The sequence below is a fragment of the Platalea leucorodia genome, assembly GCF_965183815.1.
Source record: "Platalea leucorodia genome assembly, chromosome: 3".
Lineage (NCBI taxonomy): Eukaryota > Metazoa > Chordata > Aves > Pelecaniformes > Threskiornithidae > Platalea > Platalea leucorodia.
This window is the reverse complement of record NC_138825.1, coordinates 103,971,366-103,989,286: the sequence shown is the minus strand read 5'-3', so window position 1 is coordinate 103,989,286 and position 17,921 is coordinate 103,971,366. Positions and strand designations below refer to the sequence as shown.

General features: G+C 33.1%; 1 protein-coding gene across 1 annotated transcript in view; it reads right to left on the bottom strand.

Moving 5' to 3' along the window:
- Positions 1 to 17,921, bottom strand: part of CSMD1 (CUB and Sushi multiple domains 1) — a gene marked incomplete at both ends in the record, with an annotated part of 1,257,610 nt that overhangs the window by 71,919 nt on the left and 1,167,770 nt on the right. Inside the window, 2 exons of the mRNA XM_082305706.1 lie at positions 3,772 to 3,945; positions 7,751 to 7,945. Of these exons, the coding sequence (XP_082161832.1) occupies positions 3,772 to 3,945; positions 7,751 to 7,945 (369 nt within the window). The remainder of the gene's footprint in view (positions 1 to 3,771; positions 3,946 to 7,750; positions 7,946 to 17,921) is intronic.

Here is a 17,921-nt window from a genome sequence, read left to right as displayed (position 1 = left end):
CCTAACTATGTGATCTAGTAAACTTATTAGCTGTTTCCCAAAGAGCTAAAAGCTTCACTGTGTGTAGTTTTTAAACTGACTTCAAGAATAAACTAGTATTGTTCACTATCTAAGGCCTGTACTGATCGGTTCTTCTCCATTCCTACACTATTGAATCTAGATTTATGGCTACTGTAGACAGTTAATCTTCTGGGGTCTTCAGTGGTAAAATATATTTCTCAGTAGTCAGACTAGAAGAAAAAAATCTTTTCCAGCCTTCCATGGGCAAGAGTTATTTATAATACAAATAGAATCCATTGAGATTTGTATATTATTTAGTTTGTGTATTTTGGCAGCCAAATTATTCTGTGTGTATAGCCTTTCAAAAAAGAAAAGCAGTACATAAGTACTAAATACTATTATTACTGATCAGATGATGAAGTGGTATTTCAGGTTAGTTAAAATGAATGAATGCTAACGCATATCTTCATGCTTGAAATTATTATATGCAGGTGTCACTACACTGGCAATGAATAGTATAACACTGCAAAAAAATGAGGGGTAATAGCTCTTTTTTTTACAATATAGCTTGCATGTTTGCAACAGAAGAAGGGGCTAAGGAAAATACTCTTACACATGCAAATTTGGGGCTTTTGGATCTTCACAGTTGCCGTTCCAGCATTTTGTTGATCAGCCTCAGTCCAGGAATAACCTGACACTATCAAGAAGCTGATGTATCTTCACATACAAACCAAATATAGTTCCATTGTGGAACTGATGAACTTATGTATGTGAAAAAGTAATGCTGAAGCATAGTATTCCCTTAACCGGCACCTCAGCGGAATTCTTTTTCCTAGGTAAAAAAAAGATTAATTTTACTCCTTTACTGCTCTAAATATCAAAAGAAGTAGTAATTAAAGTATACTCCTTTTATGCCATTATTTCCTACATCAAGATGACACCATTCTTAATACAGCATATTTTAAACTGAAAAATAGTGTATGGAATTGAAAATATATCAAGCCAGAGAAGTGTTTTTCCTTTTCACAAACTTTGCCAGAAACAACTAGACCTTGCTGTGAACTCACTAATAATGAACTACCATTTAGAAGCTAGATCAGCTCTATGAGACAATGATCACTACTTCTGAACACTCAGTATCTTAAGAGATGACATACTCTAAAACTATCTTCACAAAAATTGTACTATAAACATTACTATTGCAAAATGAAGAACTCAATCAGGAATACATGATCAAAGGTTATAAAATCTTAATTCAGATCTGAATTACATGATCTCATGCTATTTTTTTTTTTTCTGAAAAGATTCTGTCTTCATTTTCCCTGCTGCTGCAGCCTAGTATCTGAATTGAAAGAAGAAAAGGCAATCAACACAGCAAGTAGGACACAAAGACTGAGATTTTATCCCTGTCTCTGAGAGAAGACTCCCATGTTTCTGTTTTTCACCTATATCCCATCAAATTGTCTGTTCTATGCTGATGAAGAATAGAGTTAATATGCAGCTGATAACTCCACATTTTTTTCATCAAGGTTAGATTATTATGCTTTTGTCTGTTAGTGCATTACAGTCTTGTGGCTTGCAACCTGTTTCAAAATATTTTCTCTAGAAGTATTTTCAGGCATTAAAGATCCTCAGAAATGCAGGATGTTGTCACTAGTACTCTGTTAAAAATCATGCTTATCTAATGATACTTGCTATCCCTTTTTCTTAATAACCTGCTAAGATGAAATTTATGATACTTGAAAAAAAATTTTTTGAAGACATGATTGAGTTGCTATGTGGTCCCAACACACCTGGATATTGTGATGCAGATGTTCGTTGTTTCTTTTCATATAATAATCTACCTGAGGAATGTTGCTGTGTTTTAAAATGCAGCTCTGATTTTCTATGTTTTGCTCAGGGGAACTGTAGCTGTTTCTTTCAGTTTTACACCTTGGTGAGAGCATGAACTCAAAGCTCAATAACTGCAAATACCCTTTATGATGGTACTATGAAGTAACTTTGCTTAGAAATTTAAGGCAAAACATCTACTTATCACTTATATGGTAATGAGCACCAGCAACCTGATATGCCAAAGATCATATGTATGTCTATTTGAACACAGAAAGACAGTAACACTATTGATAATTAGAAAGTTAAGAATGGATTCATATGTCTAAGAATGTTCAGCAACCTTTCGTTATCAGTTCTTTAGGTATATGTAAAACTTCTTTCTCACAGATCCATATTGACACTGACTTATTGTAAATGTTTAGGTTGTCAGGTTTATTTTGACTTGGTTCAGGGATTTGACAATGTCAGGGATTCTTCAGACAGCATTAAGGTTTGAAGAAGTGAGGCTTAGAAAAAGGTTTTTTTCAGTTTTGATTTGAATTAATTTCTTCAGCTAGGACAAAAGTATGTTGATCTTCATGACATACTGCAAAACATATCTGTCCACACTCTTTTAATAGGATGTTTTGAAGATACCAAGGTCAGAGGAAGATAACTGGCATTTTATTTTTCACATGTAAAATTTTTGTGTTAATATATTTTTAAAAATTTAATGTTTCTACAGAGTGGGAGGACAAGGGATTTCATAATTTAGAAATGAATCAGCATAATTTATTTAAAAGCTTTAAGTCAAATGTTTCTGTTATACATACATCTAATTAGACAAACATTGCTCTAGCCTACCTGAAAATTTTATAAGAAGTGAGTTCTGGATAAAGAATAATTTTTGACAATTCATGTTACAGCTACTACCGTTTCTTTATAAAACAATGTTTTTACTGTTTCATTGCTGCAAAAAACAAGAATATGGATTATTCTGGATAATGATATCTTAGTTACTCTAGTTGGTTTTGGGGTTTTAAAAAATATTTAATTATTTCCTCTGTAAAACAATTCAATTCTTGCATATTATAGGGGTCAAACTGTTTTGTTTAAAAGGTACTAGATAGCATGGAATACTATGTGTTCTGCTAAAAGGATGTGGCTAGGCAGCAGAGAAAAAATCTGCTTTTTAAGTGAGGCTGAACTCTGGAGAAGAAAGAAGAGATTCCTCCTTTCCTGAGAGCAACTGAGGACATTTAGCTGTGGGGCAAGTAGAAAATCTGCAAAATAAGGGTAGACAAAGCAAATAAAAGATTCCATAAATAAATACCCTGTCCACAACCAGGAATACACCCACTGCTGAACCTCAAAGGTGACTGAAAGAGAAAACAGTTTTCTTATGTCTATATTAGGAGTGCAAACCAATATGAGTGGCTCTGAAGAATGACAGAGTTGGGGTGAGAACTTAAGGTCCAAACTATATACATCACAGGGTTTGGAAAGGGTGTTGGTTTTTCTTTCCTTTGGGCTGTCTCTTGTCTGCTTCCCTTAACTGAATGCTCAATATGCTGAAAGCTCATTTGTAGTTGGAATGCACCAGGAATACTCCTGAACTGATGCTCATTTTCCAGCTTAGTTTCACCACACACCCTATGACTGCCCCACAAAGCAAATCAAAGTACTGTAAATGTGGGCAATCGAGTCACTTAAAAAACCCTCCTGGTCCAAAAAGCATCCCAACAACATTAAATACAATTTAATTTCTAATAAAAAGTTATATGTTAGTAGAGTAGTATAAAATCATATGCAGTACAGAATATTTCTGTATTTAAGATATCTTTATTTTTCATTGACTTAAAAATGTTGCTGCTTGATAAGAGCTGAATTCCAGTACTTGATACTGTGTTTGATTAAAACAAAACAAAACAAAAGAAGAAACAGAAATTTGTTTTTTACCTAGGCATTGGGTTTCAGTACCACTCCAGAGACCGTTTGCCAAGCATTCTCTCACATGAGAACCAACTAATGTGTATCCTGTGTTACAGGTGAATATTGCAGTAGCTCCATACACTGTTAAGGTTCCAATCTTATTTCCATTTGGTGGAGATGGGAGACCACCACAGGAGATAACTAGGAAAAAACCCAAACAACAGAACAAACTGAAATGTGAAAATACTTTTCATAATTACTTAGACTGGAAGAAAATATGCCACCTCACATTTTTTTAAGAAGTAAATGTAATAGCAATAAATATAAGAGTTGTATTCCACAATAAGGGCTTAAAATTAAGCTTGATTTGGCAACACAGCTTCTAAATCTGAAAATTCATTAGGATATCTTCACATCTTGCCAGCAGCTTAAACACAATCTGTATTTCCAGTTCTGAAACAAGAGAATTACATGAATGTCCAGGAAGGTTGAGGTTATATTCCATGTGTACATACTCCTGGCCGCTCCTTAAATATACTTTCCCTGGCCATTTTAAATGTTACATGTGTTTAAAGATAGTATCTTTTTTTTAACATGTAGTACTCTGAACTGTTATGAACTGCCTTTTTTCTTATTCCCCACTACTATTCATAATCATATAACATATATGGTAGTCTGCTTGCTAAAAATATAAATCTTCTGTTTTTTCTTAAGGCTAGACTTGACCCATTATCACAGAAACCTTCTGTAGCAGCAGCTGCAACCCACAGCTATTACAGGCACCACATGAAAAATTATCTTTTAAGAATGTATCTAATTAATTTAATTAAAACTGTTCTGTCATGTCTCTTGTTTCTAGAAAAATATATCAATAATACTGTAATTTAAGATGCAAACCAATGCTTTCAAGACCTTAAATTGTATTTTATTATATGTTAGCATAAATAATGGGTTTATTTTCAAAAGTAAGTTAATCACAACTAGACTTCCTATCTGAAACCTCAAGGCCACATACTTCTATATTTTAAAAGGTTCACTATAGCAAACAACGTAGAATTGGGTAGATAAAATCAAGTACATACCACTGTGCAGTTAACTCAGTCATTATCAAAATATATGTGATCAAAGTTTCTTATGCACATAAGGTTTCCAGAGGTGGATAAGACTCCTTTTGACTACAATCAAGTTACATTAACGTAATTTGTGGAGTACTATAACATTGTAACTTCTATTGCTAATGCTGAATATTAATTATACTTATGCATATGTTAAAAAAAATCAAATTATTTTCCTAAAATGCAATAGAATGGATTGTTCTAAACATATTACAAATGCTTTAATATTTTTTATTACAGTTCCAGTTAAAAGTAAAATAAAAATAAAAACTACATGAATAATGAACCACCTCATGATTTGTTAGGCACCTGTTCAGTATATTCTTAAACAAATAAAATAAGTTTACTAATTAGGTCTCTCTTAATCCAAAACCCCCTCAGCTGGATGTTTCACAATTCCTTTAGAGATACTATTCACAAGTAAATATTGATAAATATGATATAAATGCCTTATCATCAGTGTTTCACTTAGCTTTCCTGCTGCTTGAGAACTATGAACAGCTAGAATCTATATTTATATAAACTACCCTTAGCATTTGAATGACAGACAGAAGTAAATACCAGACTTCTCAAAATACTCTATAGTGTATTTCTGGATCTTAATGATCTATATCCAATGGAAGTATTATTGAACATCTCTTCAGGGATGAAGTTTGCCATAATTAAATCCTAATCAGTCCTCTATCAAAGAGCAAAATAATGTACCTGTCTTATAAATAAACTAATGTATCTTCAATCGGCAACTCCTTGGGTTTCTGTATCTACCTAATACTTTGGTTTTGGTTAACTGCATCCCATATGAGTCACCTCATTTTCTACTTACATAACAATTCTGTAATTGTAAAGGTTGGTCAAGAACTAGCTTTTCAAAGACTTCTCATCAGCTGAAAAGTAGCTGCATATTAGGCAGCAAATACAAAACCAGATTTTTTAGTACGTGTGCATGAAAGGAAAAGGACAAAATTGCAGTTAATAAATAAAAAACTCAGTTTCAAATTTGAAAAGAAAATTGATATAGCTAGTACTGGTTTATAAGAGATATAGAAAAGTCACCTTATTTTTCCAACTGAATATTTTCAAAAGGAAATTTTCCTGAAACAAAACTAATGGAACAAAACAGAACCAACATAATACCGCAACCCATCATTATTTAGATAAGACACTGCTTCCTTGTATGTATTGCATTGATTGTTGTTACAGGTAGCTCTCTCAGCCTTGTTCTAAAAACATCTTAAATAATTATTTTCTTTTCTAGAAAATAAATATTGGTTTATATTATTTTTAGTTAAATGGTGTACATCCTTCTTTGTTCTCTTTTCTTTGTTCTTCTTTTCCTATACTAGCATCATTCTCTAATACAGCCTCTGAAAATTCCATGCCTTAGATTTGTAGCCACACACTTCCCAGTACTGGTGAGAGACTGTGTCAACTTATAATTGAATCACCTTTGGGAGTGATTCAGTACCATCTGAGATGACTTTGGGTGTTCTGTCTAGCCTCCAGCTGCTGTTGAAGAAGGTTGAGAATCTCTCTGTAGTTCTTTTTAGTATCTACCAACTTAGGTACTGTAGTTTGTCTCATATGGCATTAGGAGCTTGTATTTAGGCAAATATTTTTTTCTTCTGTTTGTCACAATATGTACATCATACTGAAGGTTTTGCTCAACCATTTGTTTGAAATATGAAAACGTACGATGTTTATGTTCATTCTCTTATCGCTATCATAGAATCATATGAAATACTTTTGGTAACATTTATCAGAAGGTATTAATTATTGACATGCCTGCAGATTTAACAGAGTTTGACAGAGCAGAATGATTCTGTTCCCTTTGCTTAAAAAATACCAGAAGGTATAATTTAGTAAACTGTTCACCTGATCCCAAGAATTCTTTCCTACAGTGCTGCCATAAAAATTCTCTTATTGATTCATCTTGTTTATTTGAGAATTGCCCTTCTCAAATACCTTCTAAGATTAGAAAGTTCATTGAATTTAAGGAAAAAATAAGTCATTTTCTAAACAGAAAGTAAAGCATGTCTTTCAGAGTGAAATACTAAATTTGAATATCTCATTGAAATGATATACTACTCTGAAAAACTGAATGACTAAATTTTATTTCCAGTTCTGCTTATTATGCTAGGCTTGTCAGTTGGCCATTTTCCTTCAGATGCTGACATCTTCTGTGCTGCCCTGGCACTGAAAGAGAGCCTGTAAGTACTACCACAATGTAGGAAAAGTTTCTGCTTTAAGGGTAGCAGAACTAACTGATGTGCCACATATCCTCTCCAACCAAAGTAAATAACACTTTGGAAAAAGAAGAAATTAAGTTTTGGGGGGATTCATTTAGACTCCGATACAGTAACCTTTGACAACTGTATGATCCCACTGAGAATGTCAAGGTTCTACAAATCTTTAGACATCCTTACATCCAAAGTCAGGGCTGATGTGATTTATGACACTTTCATATTAAGATATTATAAAAGCTCATATATATGTTTCTCCAACAGTACAATTTTCATGCTTCACCCAAGAGGTCAATGCAATATCATCTTCTAATCTAATTCTAATCTGGAATCTTCTGAAGTAATAACATTATCTCTATAGTATTCTCTAAATACTTATGCATTATCTAGTTGAATAAATCCATAGTCAGACATAGATCATCGTCCAGATTGATCTTCTGATGCTACTTCATTGACTCTTGTACAAAATATATTGTACTTCACACATAAAGAGTTTGAATCAATTAATTTCAACAAGTTAATGAAAATTTCATTTTTGCTTACTTATAGGAGATTGATAGCAAAATATTCTTTTTAAAAAAAAATTATTTATAAAATAAAGCATATGTATTAAAAAGCATAGGATATTCTGTAAACATGTATGTTCCTTACCCTTACAACTTGGCCTTTCATTGCCTACACTCCAGGTTCCATTAGTCCTGCACTGTATGAGTCTTCGACCCAATAAATAATATCCAGGACTGCAGCTGAGCATGACTTGAGCTCCATACTCATTCAGTGACCCAGAAATCAGTCTCCAGACAACATGTTCTGAGAGCAGAGTCTCTATGCTGGGGCAAGTTACAGCTGTGAAAAAAGGACACTTAAATATTAGCCTTCTACCCTGAAGTTTCTTCACAGAATATATGTCTTACCTTACTGACAGAAGTTTCATAATGTAAAATTGAGTATACCATACGCATTTTTGAAATACAAGTTCCAGGAAAAATAATGATCATATAGTGAGTATTATCAATTGACCAAGAGTTTGTGGTACATTTTCATTTAGTGAGATGCAGTGGAACAATGACATACAGTTATGCTCTCTAATGGAATTTATTTAGAAATTACAGAAATAAAACACATCACAGACTACGGTGGATGTAAAAGGGAAAGCAAATAATGCTATGTAATTTTTGCAAATGCTCAAGTGATGCTTTATTTTTCTATCCATGATATTCACTTTAGAAAAGCTCTAACAAGTTCTTAAAACAGGTTGTCATAAAAGCTGCTAACACACATTCAAATGCTAATTACTATGGTATACTGCGCGTATTCAGGAAAATTATTACATTCCAGTTTAGAACACTTGACATAAAAAATAAAGATAACATTTAGAGAGATTTTTAGAGTGATTTCAGTTCTGTTGCTTTTAGTATTTCAGATTTTGTAAGAGAATGCAGTTTTACTGCCAGTAGACAAGAACTGTAGTTTATGTTTTTCATAAGGCTTAATATAGCTACCAACCATATATAGCATTTTAAAATATTTTTCAGTTTCAAATTGATGGTCTGCAATTCAAGATAAAGTACACAGAATATTTACAATATTTACGATACTGCCATGAATTCTATCTTAATGTGCTTATGTCTTCTCTGCAAAGATTAGACTAGTTATATGAAAATATTTATGATTACTTTATTTAAAAATAGACATATTTGGTGTCTTATGCCATGTTGTTCAGAATTTCCCTGCTATAGAAAAAGTCTAAATGAATTAGTGTTTATATCTCAAAGAATACTTTAGAAAAAACTACTACCCAAACAACGCTTGAGAAGAGCTATACTTTCTTAGAAAAAGCAAAAAATACCCCACATAACAGAAATTTAGTTCCTTTTCTTTTGTTTCCCTTATATGTTGCTAAAAAAAAGGTGATAAATTTTCTAAATATCTGATATAGTTAGGAATCATTACCTCCGATCTTTTGTACAATATACTCAAGTCACAACACTGTTTAGTGTAAGACAAAAGCATTAGGAGGAAGTGTGTAAAAGCCTCAAACTATACTGAAGAAATAAAAAGAAGAGTCTGATTCTCATTTATGCTATAATAAATTTACACCATTCTACCAGGGAAAGTACTAATAAAGCTGACAAAAAATAATTACATATTCTGTAGACTTTACACTGTCTGAGAGGTATAAAGTGATTTTATCACGAGTATGAACATGTGATGAAAGAGACTAGTTCAGGTGATCACTGAAATACAGGGAAAGTGATAGATGAAAAATTCCCGTAAAAATTTAGATTTCCACCACTTTTCAGAATATCTTTGATAATGCTAGAATTATACATCTACCTTTCCAATAATCACTTTACCCATGGTAAATTCTAGCATCTAGGAAACACAGAGCTGGCACCATAGCATATCTGTGAAGATGTGTAAGAATTTATGAAGGAGAAATCATCTGAAGAACTTCAAAGTGACATATTATAAGGTTATATGGAGTTGAACTTGTAGAATATTTTCTTAGATTTTTTTTCAGTATATCTTAGGAAGGATTGCCAGCGTATAATCACTTTGAAACCTAATAGTGCTTCACTTTGGCCTTTATAACAATATTCTAACTAGTTACGAACAGTTTCCTAGGTTAAAGGAGGACTTCCTACTTCCTAATTTAATTTAATTTGATACTGATACTAAACTGTGTTTCATAGCTACTCAAAGATTATAAATTATTAACCAAGAAACAGTTTTTTCTTATTTGTTGTTAAATACAATAAGCATATTAAAGCACTTCACTTAACACCTTGGAGTGAAAACCATCTATGTCTGTCAGAAGAATAAAATATTCTAAATGGATACTTGATACCCCTCAAATTTAACATTTTTTTTTTAACTTTACCTTTCAAGCAATCATTTTATTGGTTCTTTCAGAGATGAAAGCAAGCTTCTTATTTAGTCTAATAGTAAAAATTTTAGTCTTAACCATAGAGGATATCTTAAGACACTTAGAGATAAGAGGCTCAGCTATTTCAGAATATGTAAATAAGCCACATAGATGTTTCCTCTCCATACTGAGGTTAGTATGTAATTTATTCTTTCTTTAGCTATAAATACTTAGAACCTTGTTGCAAGCACACTTTACAAACTGTCAGATTCTGATACATGACTGTACAATTTCTAACTGAAGATGTTACTGAGTACAGAATACACTTCTAGACTGTGTTAATGTAATCAACTAAAACTGTTGCTTGAAAAAATTTAATTTTACAGGGACTGATTTTGATTTATTATTTTCCCCACCCTTCAGGAAACAAAAAAAGACTATTAACAGATACTTGATTTTGCGCACATGGTTTATGAATCATAGAATCACAGAATGCTTTAGGATGGAAGGGACCTTTAAAGGTCATCTAGCCCATCCCCCAAATGAATGCGGGAATGAGTGCATCAATTTGCCTCTTATGGGCTCTCTCTTGCAAATTATGGGCTGGGCACTATTTAAATTGTCATTTACATAGATGAAACTCTATAAGGGACGATCTCAACTTCTTGCACATGTGAAGATGTTCTCTCTTTTCTCCAAGTATCTTTTATACAGAAAAGTATGAATAATATTGCTTTACATAAAGTATAGGTCAGAAAACATAATTGTCATTTGAAATTATGATCAAGATTACTCATTTTAATGACATGACAATCTCCTTATACTGATAATTCTGAATAGACTCAAAAGCAGGGAATTCATAATGTGATATACTTACCATAAAAAAGACAAAAAATTGAGTTATTCTAATAGCCAGGTATATTTGCTACTCAAGACACGAGCAAAATATTCACTAAGAAATATGTTCATTATATGAAGAGCAGCAATGACCAAAAAAATACAACAAGATCCTTGCAACTACAACAACTAAAATCTAACAAGAATTTGTGCAGTAATGGGCTCAGCCTTTAGTTTTAACTCTTCCTAATGATTAATCCTTTGTAATTTCATTATTCTTTTTACTTGCTCTTCTGGTTAACAAACACATTGCACTATCAATATTTTCCTAGAATCAGAGTACCAGAAGACTGACTCTTCCCTTTTACTGGGTTGTTCTTCTGTCTACAAGCCTTTGCTTATTGTTATGTAAGAAAAAAAAAAGTACATCTCATGCTATTCCAGGAATACCTTGAATATTGTGACTCTGAATGTAATTATTGTTTCAAGGGAAAAAAAAGACAAGTACAATGTATACGATGGAAAAATATCTCAATTACAGGAACTTGCTATTATTATTTGCAAGTGTAATGGCATCTGATACTTGGTCGCCATTCTTCAGCAGATAGTTAACAATCACAAAGAAAGGGAAAAGGCATTTTTGTCTTACTGCATTGTGAAGTTATAATGCAATAATTAGAACTATATTGTTCAAATATACCCTTTTGACTAAAAATCAGCTTTAAAAAAGCAAGATTAAGGTCAATTCATGTATTATGCTTGAGAAAGTAGTGTGGTTTAAATTCATAAGTATTAGTAAAATAAAAAGACAGTAGGAAACCAAATAATCCTATACACCATAGAATCTAAGAACAAAGACCTAAGAATAAAACAGGATCAGTTGAGCAAGTTGATAGTTTCAGTAAGCTAGGAGAAAAAAAAGCACAGAGAAAAAAAAAAAAAGCACTTCTTGTTGTTTATATATTTTATATATTTATATATTTATATATATTTAAACGGGAAAGGCTTCAAAACTTCAAAATAGGTAAACAAAAGGATCACATCCTATTCAATATCGGTCTGTCAAACTGGTCAGCTGTGTCAAGTCACTCTGTTATCAGTCTAATGTATGTGGACTAATCTAAAATGCCTAAACTAATTAATTGTTTTACTACAGTTCACTGAATAAGTACTAACCCTTAATAAGTACTCCATGTCACATACCGAACCTTGAAAAAATGCTCCAAAAATTACTTACTGACATCAGGATTTATCAAAGAAAAAGTTAGGACAATTATTTGGTATGGCGTTCTGAATGTCCTAGCTAATAGAAATTCCAGCAATTGCACAATATCTATGATGAATTGGTGGTGAATCTTTGCCTGTTTATGTTAACAGATTCCTTTCACATTTATAATACAACTGATGCTTTATTCCCTAACTACTTATGATTCATAGTTCTATAAATAGACATTGTACAAACATATTGAAAATTATTAAAAAGGCTTCTTAAATTTCTAATTATTTTCCAATTAATTTCTAGATAAAAATCAATGTCTGAACCATCACTATTATATCTCAGCACACCATAGCTTCCAAAAATATCTACAGTGAAATCTGCAATATGCAGAGTGTGCAAAGGTAACATTAGCTGTTCTTTAAAATCTTTGATAATAGAGAAATTAGCATAAACCAATGAAGGATGTGATTTAAATCTTTGAATGAGTATATTAAAGGAGTAATTGAAAAGAGCAATAAAGTTATGCAGTTACAGGGACTATCCCAGGCAATTAAAATGTTAGAAAAATTAACCACAAACTCAGTTTCCTAGGTTATGCATCCACATACTTCTATGAAAAGGAAAGCAAGTATGAACAGAGGCTAACAAGTTATCCTATTTCAGCAGTATTTTTGTTAATAAACATATACTGGTCCAGATGTCAGCACCAACACACATGGAGTACAACCTATATGAGTACATTTTATACGTACTTACATAGAAATATAATATAATATTGTATATGTTTATTCTCTTAGTATACAAATTATGGTACTTAGCTTTAGTGAACTGGTAGGGTACCTTGGCATAATCAGAAAAAAAAGGTGACATCATGATCTTGCAGTAAGTGAACACATTCAGTCTTCTGATCTCATGAAGAGGAATATGGAAGTAAATCACAACATTTGCTGTCATTATCTTTTCACCCTCTGGCACAATATTTCAAATCAGTTCCCTAGATCTGGTCAAAAAGCACAGATAGTGCACATAACTGAAAGTTCTGCTTTGCATTAACCAGATTCTACTTTAATGTTCTTTTCTGCATATTTCTTAAAAAGCTTTAGGCCTGCAGATTTCCTATGGAACAAAAAAGGTTATACTTCCATTAATTTCAAATGATCATGTGTCTGTACATCTTTTTACTACAGATCCAGCAAAACTAAAACTGGGCATTAATCGTAATTATAATATTCTTAAAAATTTGCATTAGACATTTTCTAGCATGCAAAAATATTTGTATTAAAAAAATATTTTCTGCTGGCCCAGAGAACATTTATTTCTGTGTTCCTTTGTCATGAAAAAAGTGATGCTTGACTTGTAAAAGAATTATGTGCTAACATTTACCCTAGTTCTTCTAAAATTATCATACATACTTAAACTCTCCTTAGTGCAAACAGTGGGACTGTACCGCATCTCAAACTAGCAGAAGTTTCTAGTACTGGAATGCACTGTTTGTCAAAGCAAACTCATTATTGAGATTTCTTTTCATAGAACATGAATTTTGGAACAAGGAAATACAAACTCTCTGATAGCACTGAAATACACACACACTCTCAATGGAGAAAGAAGTTCTCTTTTGCTTCAGAACAGGCTTTGTATGACCTCCTTCATTGATTCAGATCTCATACCAATTTTTTCAGTAGTTTCCTCTTATCACATCATGCATTTTCTACTACTGACACAGTAAGACACAACTCATTTTAGTTCTTTCAATTCTTAAGAATGGTCTAAAACAAACATTTCTCTATATTATTCAGAGAAAAAGTAACCACCACCACATTCAAGCTATGAACAGACTTTAACACCATCAACTAAGAAGTTCAATTACTGTGGCAGGAGAACCCAATATTTAGATCATTATTTCTATTTCATGAAGAAAGTCAGTGTCAAGTGTCCACAAAATCAAAAACCCTAAGAAAATACATTTAGTGACTCTCAAAAAGAGAACTATTCTTATCCGTCATCTTTAGCACATGTAGAGAGACAGTATAAGTCAGAAGGATGTTCAGGAAAAAATGTATACTATTTCTGTTCTCATTTCTATCAGTTTTGAAATTTTGTACCCAAACCAAAAACCCCTGTACAAGATGAAAAAGGAAAATCACTTCTAGAATACTGAAAAATTTAGATTTCTAAATCAGAAGAATTTCACAGGAGAAGGGGAAGGATACACAGGAAAAAGCACATGGTGAAAAATATTTAAAAATATAAATAAAAATGTAAAACCAAAAGATTAATGGATTGACCCTCACCAACACCTTTAGATGACTTTGTTTCTTTACAAAATAGTTAGGGATGCTATTCCAAGCATGAATCTCTATATTCAGTAAATAACTTAGATATCCAAGTGAGGCTCTGAATTGAATTTAGGGAGCAACACATCTAAATTTTGCATTGACAGCTACGTCCTTTTCTGTTTCCATCTTTCAGTCTCTGCTTTGGAAGACCTTATTTCTCTGCACTTGATGATATATATTCTGAAGAATAAGGAGAATAATTTTCACTGATTATTCACAAACAAAATGTAATAATCATGCTATAATGATGCAATTTTATATAAGAATAGCAAGATATTATAGCATCCAAAGGAGAGGAAGGAAATTTCATTTGTATTCTTTTCCCTTTTTAACTTGTCACTTCAAGAATCAGCATCTGTATTTCCATAGTAGCAGACAAAATTCAAATCCTATCTGATGAAATAGAATAGACAAAAAATTCCAAAAAGATTGTTCTCATTTTTTTTTAATCTTAGAAAGATAGAAACTTATGACTTTTCACAAAAGTACTTTACAGGTGTGTAAAAATGCTGATGATAGGTAAAACAGTGTTTCCTAGCTAACTATAGTTACAACTTAAAAGTTTTTAATCATGCCTATACATCCTTTTCTTTCTGTTTGAGCATTATCCAAATGATATCCGTTGGGGTAAAACGTATTATAAGCATTTTATGTGGTATACAATAAGGGAAGAATCATGCAAGCACCAGTGCTCATCTATAGTTGAGACCAAAGTTGTTTGATTTATTCAGATTTCTTGGATATAACTACACCTTTTGGATGGGATGTTTTTTGGAACTGTATATCACACTCACTTTTCTGACCAACAGTAACGTACTAATTTACAGCTTTCAGTAGAAAGTTTTCACATACTTTACGCAGTGTCCTGTATTCTCTATGTAAAGTTACTACTATATGGTCACTCTCTACAGAGAGCATTGGCTGGATTTAAAGTATTGCCTGATAAAGGCTTTAAATAGAGATATAGATAGACATCTCTAGTTCCCTTCATCATGTGCTAGAGATCTCTATGTAGAATAACTGAAGCAAGTTACTTATTTGTTATTCAGTTAAGCTTTCTTAATAGATATCTGTGATTGGTGTTTCATGTAATTAAATTCAATAGCCTACTGTCCATGAGCCATCTGTGTCTTGCCATATGACCAGCATGAATGATATGTCTCATGATTCAAATCTGATGTAAATACTTTTAATGAAAAGAAAGGAGTTTCAAATGTCTGCCTCAGGCATTATATTATCAGAGATACCTTGTAAAAAAACCTGCACTCATTTCAACCTTCATTTTAATAGACTTGGGGATAAAATGAATTCATTTATTTACTATTTATCTTTCTGTGCTGTGTCTGCTGCTCGTCAAGTCTGAGATGTTTCTATCTCTGGAGATTAAATAAATTTATCCTTACAGTAGCAATACTACAAAAACAGGTTGTTATGCAGATTTCCTAAGCTTTTCTGCACTTTGCAAGTAAGAAATCTTGGGTAAAGCATACCTGTCTCTGAATAGCAATCCATTTTGAAAATATTGACTTTAATACTGCCATGTAGATCACTAGCATTTTAATTTATCACTTCTTGTTTTAGAAGTAATGGGATTCTTTTTCAAACCGAATAAATTTTTAGAAAATGAAAAAAGAAGAGAAAAAAGTATTATATATATTTGGTTAGTCTATTATAAATATTAAATAAAACTTTTCAATGTTGAAAGTTGTGCTCAATGTTAATAATTAAACTTTGTTTTACAGGGTAGTCATTGTCTGGTTAAGTTCGATCATTTCAATAATACAAGCTTTTATTTTTTTTTTTGCACTGCAGGTATCGTGTTATTAATTCAGTATTTTTAATCCCCAGTTAGTTTAACTGGCCTTTTCCTTCCAAAAAAATGTTGATATTTCTGCTGATTAACCATTCAAGTTATGTTCTTTGCGCCTTGTCAATTTTTTCTGAGAGAATGAAGCGCAGTTCAATATACTGGAGCACTGTCTTCCCTCTGCACATGGCTCTGAATTCAGAGCACGTCTGTGTGATCACAGCTGGTTTTGAATAATCCTTCTTATGTACTCTGTGGAACTGCTGTGTTCAGTTTTAGGCCCTGTCCTTCAAGAAAGGTGTAGATCACTTGGAGATTGTCCAGAGGAAAATAATGAGAATCACCGGTTCAAAAAGTATGAAGAAAGAGTGAGAATGAATCACAGCAAGACAGTTATCTCTACAGAAGAGGTGACTGAGTGTATTGGGTGCAGGAGTGAAGGTGTTAGGGGGTAGGGAGAGCCTCAGGGGTGGCCTCTGTGAGGAGAGGCTTGGGCTGCTGGACCCAGCTGGTTCCAAACGACCCACTGCAGGACACAGCTGAGCCCATCAGCCAAGATAGTGGCTTCTCTGGGAAAGTGTATTTAAGAAAGGGTAAAACACTGCACAGGCAGAGCAGGAGGGAACAAAAAGAGTGAGAAGCAGCAGCAGGAACACCAAGGTCACAGGAGAAGGAGGAGGAAGTGCTCCAGGCACCAGAGCTGGTGTTCTGCTGCAGCCCATGGAGGGGACTGTGCCAGAGCCAATATCCACACTGCAGCCCATGCTGGAGCAGGTGGATACTTTCTGAAGGAGCTGCAGCCAATGGAAGACCCACACTAGAGCAAGCTTATCCTGAAGGACAACAGCCCATGGAGAAGACTCATGCTCGAGCAGGGGAAAAATGTGAGGAGGAAGGAGCAGCAGAGAGGAGCTTTGTATAAACTGACCACAACTTCCATTCCTCATCCCCCAGCATGCTTGGGACGAGGAGAAGGGTCAAGAGCAAAGGGGTGAAGTTGACCCTGGGAATAGGGGCAAGAAAGTGTTGCTTTGATTTTTTTTTTTTTTTAATCTGAAATGTATTTGACCTTATTTTAATTGGCAATACATTAAATTAGCTTTCCCCAAGTTGAGTCATGTGACAGTAATCTCTCTGTCCTTATCTCAACCCACAATACCATCCTATTTATGGAAACCACCCTATTTATGGAAACCACAATTTCATCCTATTTTTCTCCATCTGGTTGAAGAGGGGGAGTAAGTGAGCAGCTGGGTGAGCATCTGGCTGCTGGCCAAGGATAACCCACCACACTGAAAAAACAACAGTTTTCAAACACATTGCAAAGAATGAAAGAAGAATAAAATAAATTCTATTTGTCTGCTGTGTGGATACAAAATGAAATAATGTCTTTACACTACAGAAAAACAGGTTCAAGTTATATATATTAGGAAAAGCTTTGCAAGGGGAAAAAATGTAAAATACCAAAATAGACTACTCAGGAAGGTCTTCAAGATTAGGTTAAATGATCGTCTGTCAGGGATGATTAGATCTCTTGAAGTAACTTTCAGCAATATTTTCTAATAATTGTTTGCTGTCAATTAATTCAAATAAATGAAAACCATTTCACGATCACGTAAACTTCACAATTCTTTTATTCACAGCATCTTCCTCTTTCTTTAAAAATAAGTTGAATTTTACTTGTTTGAAAAACTAAAGAGCTTTTCAAATTCAGAGTCTGGATAGCAGGTACATATACTGTTTATTAGTTCAAG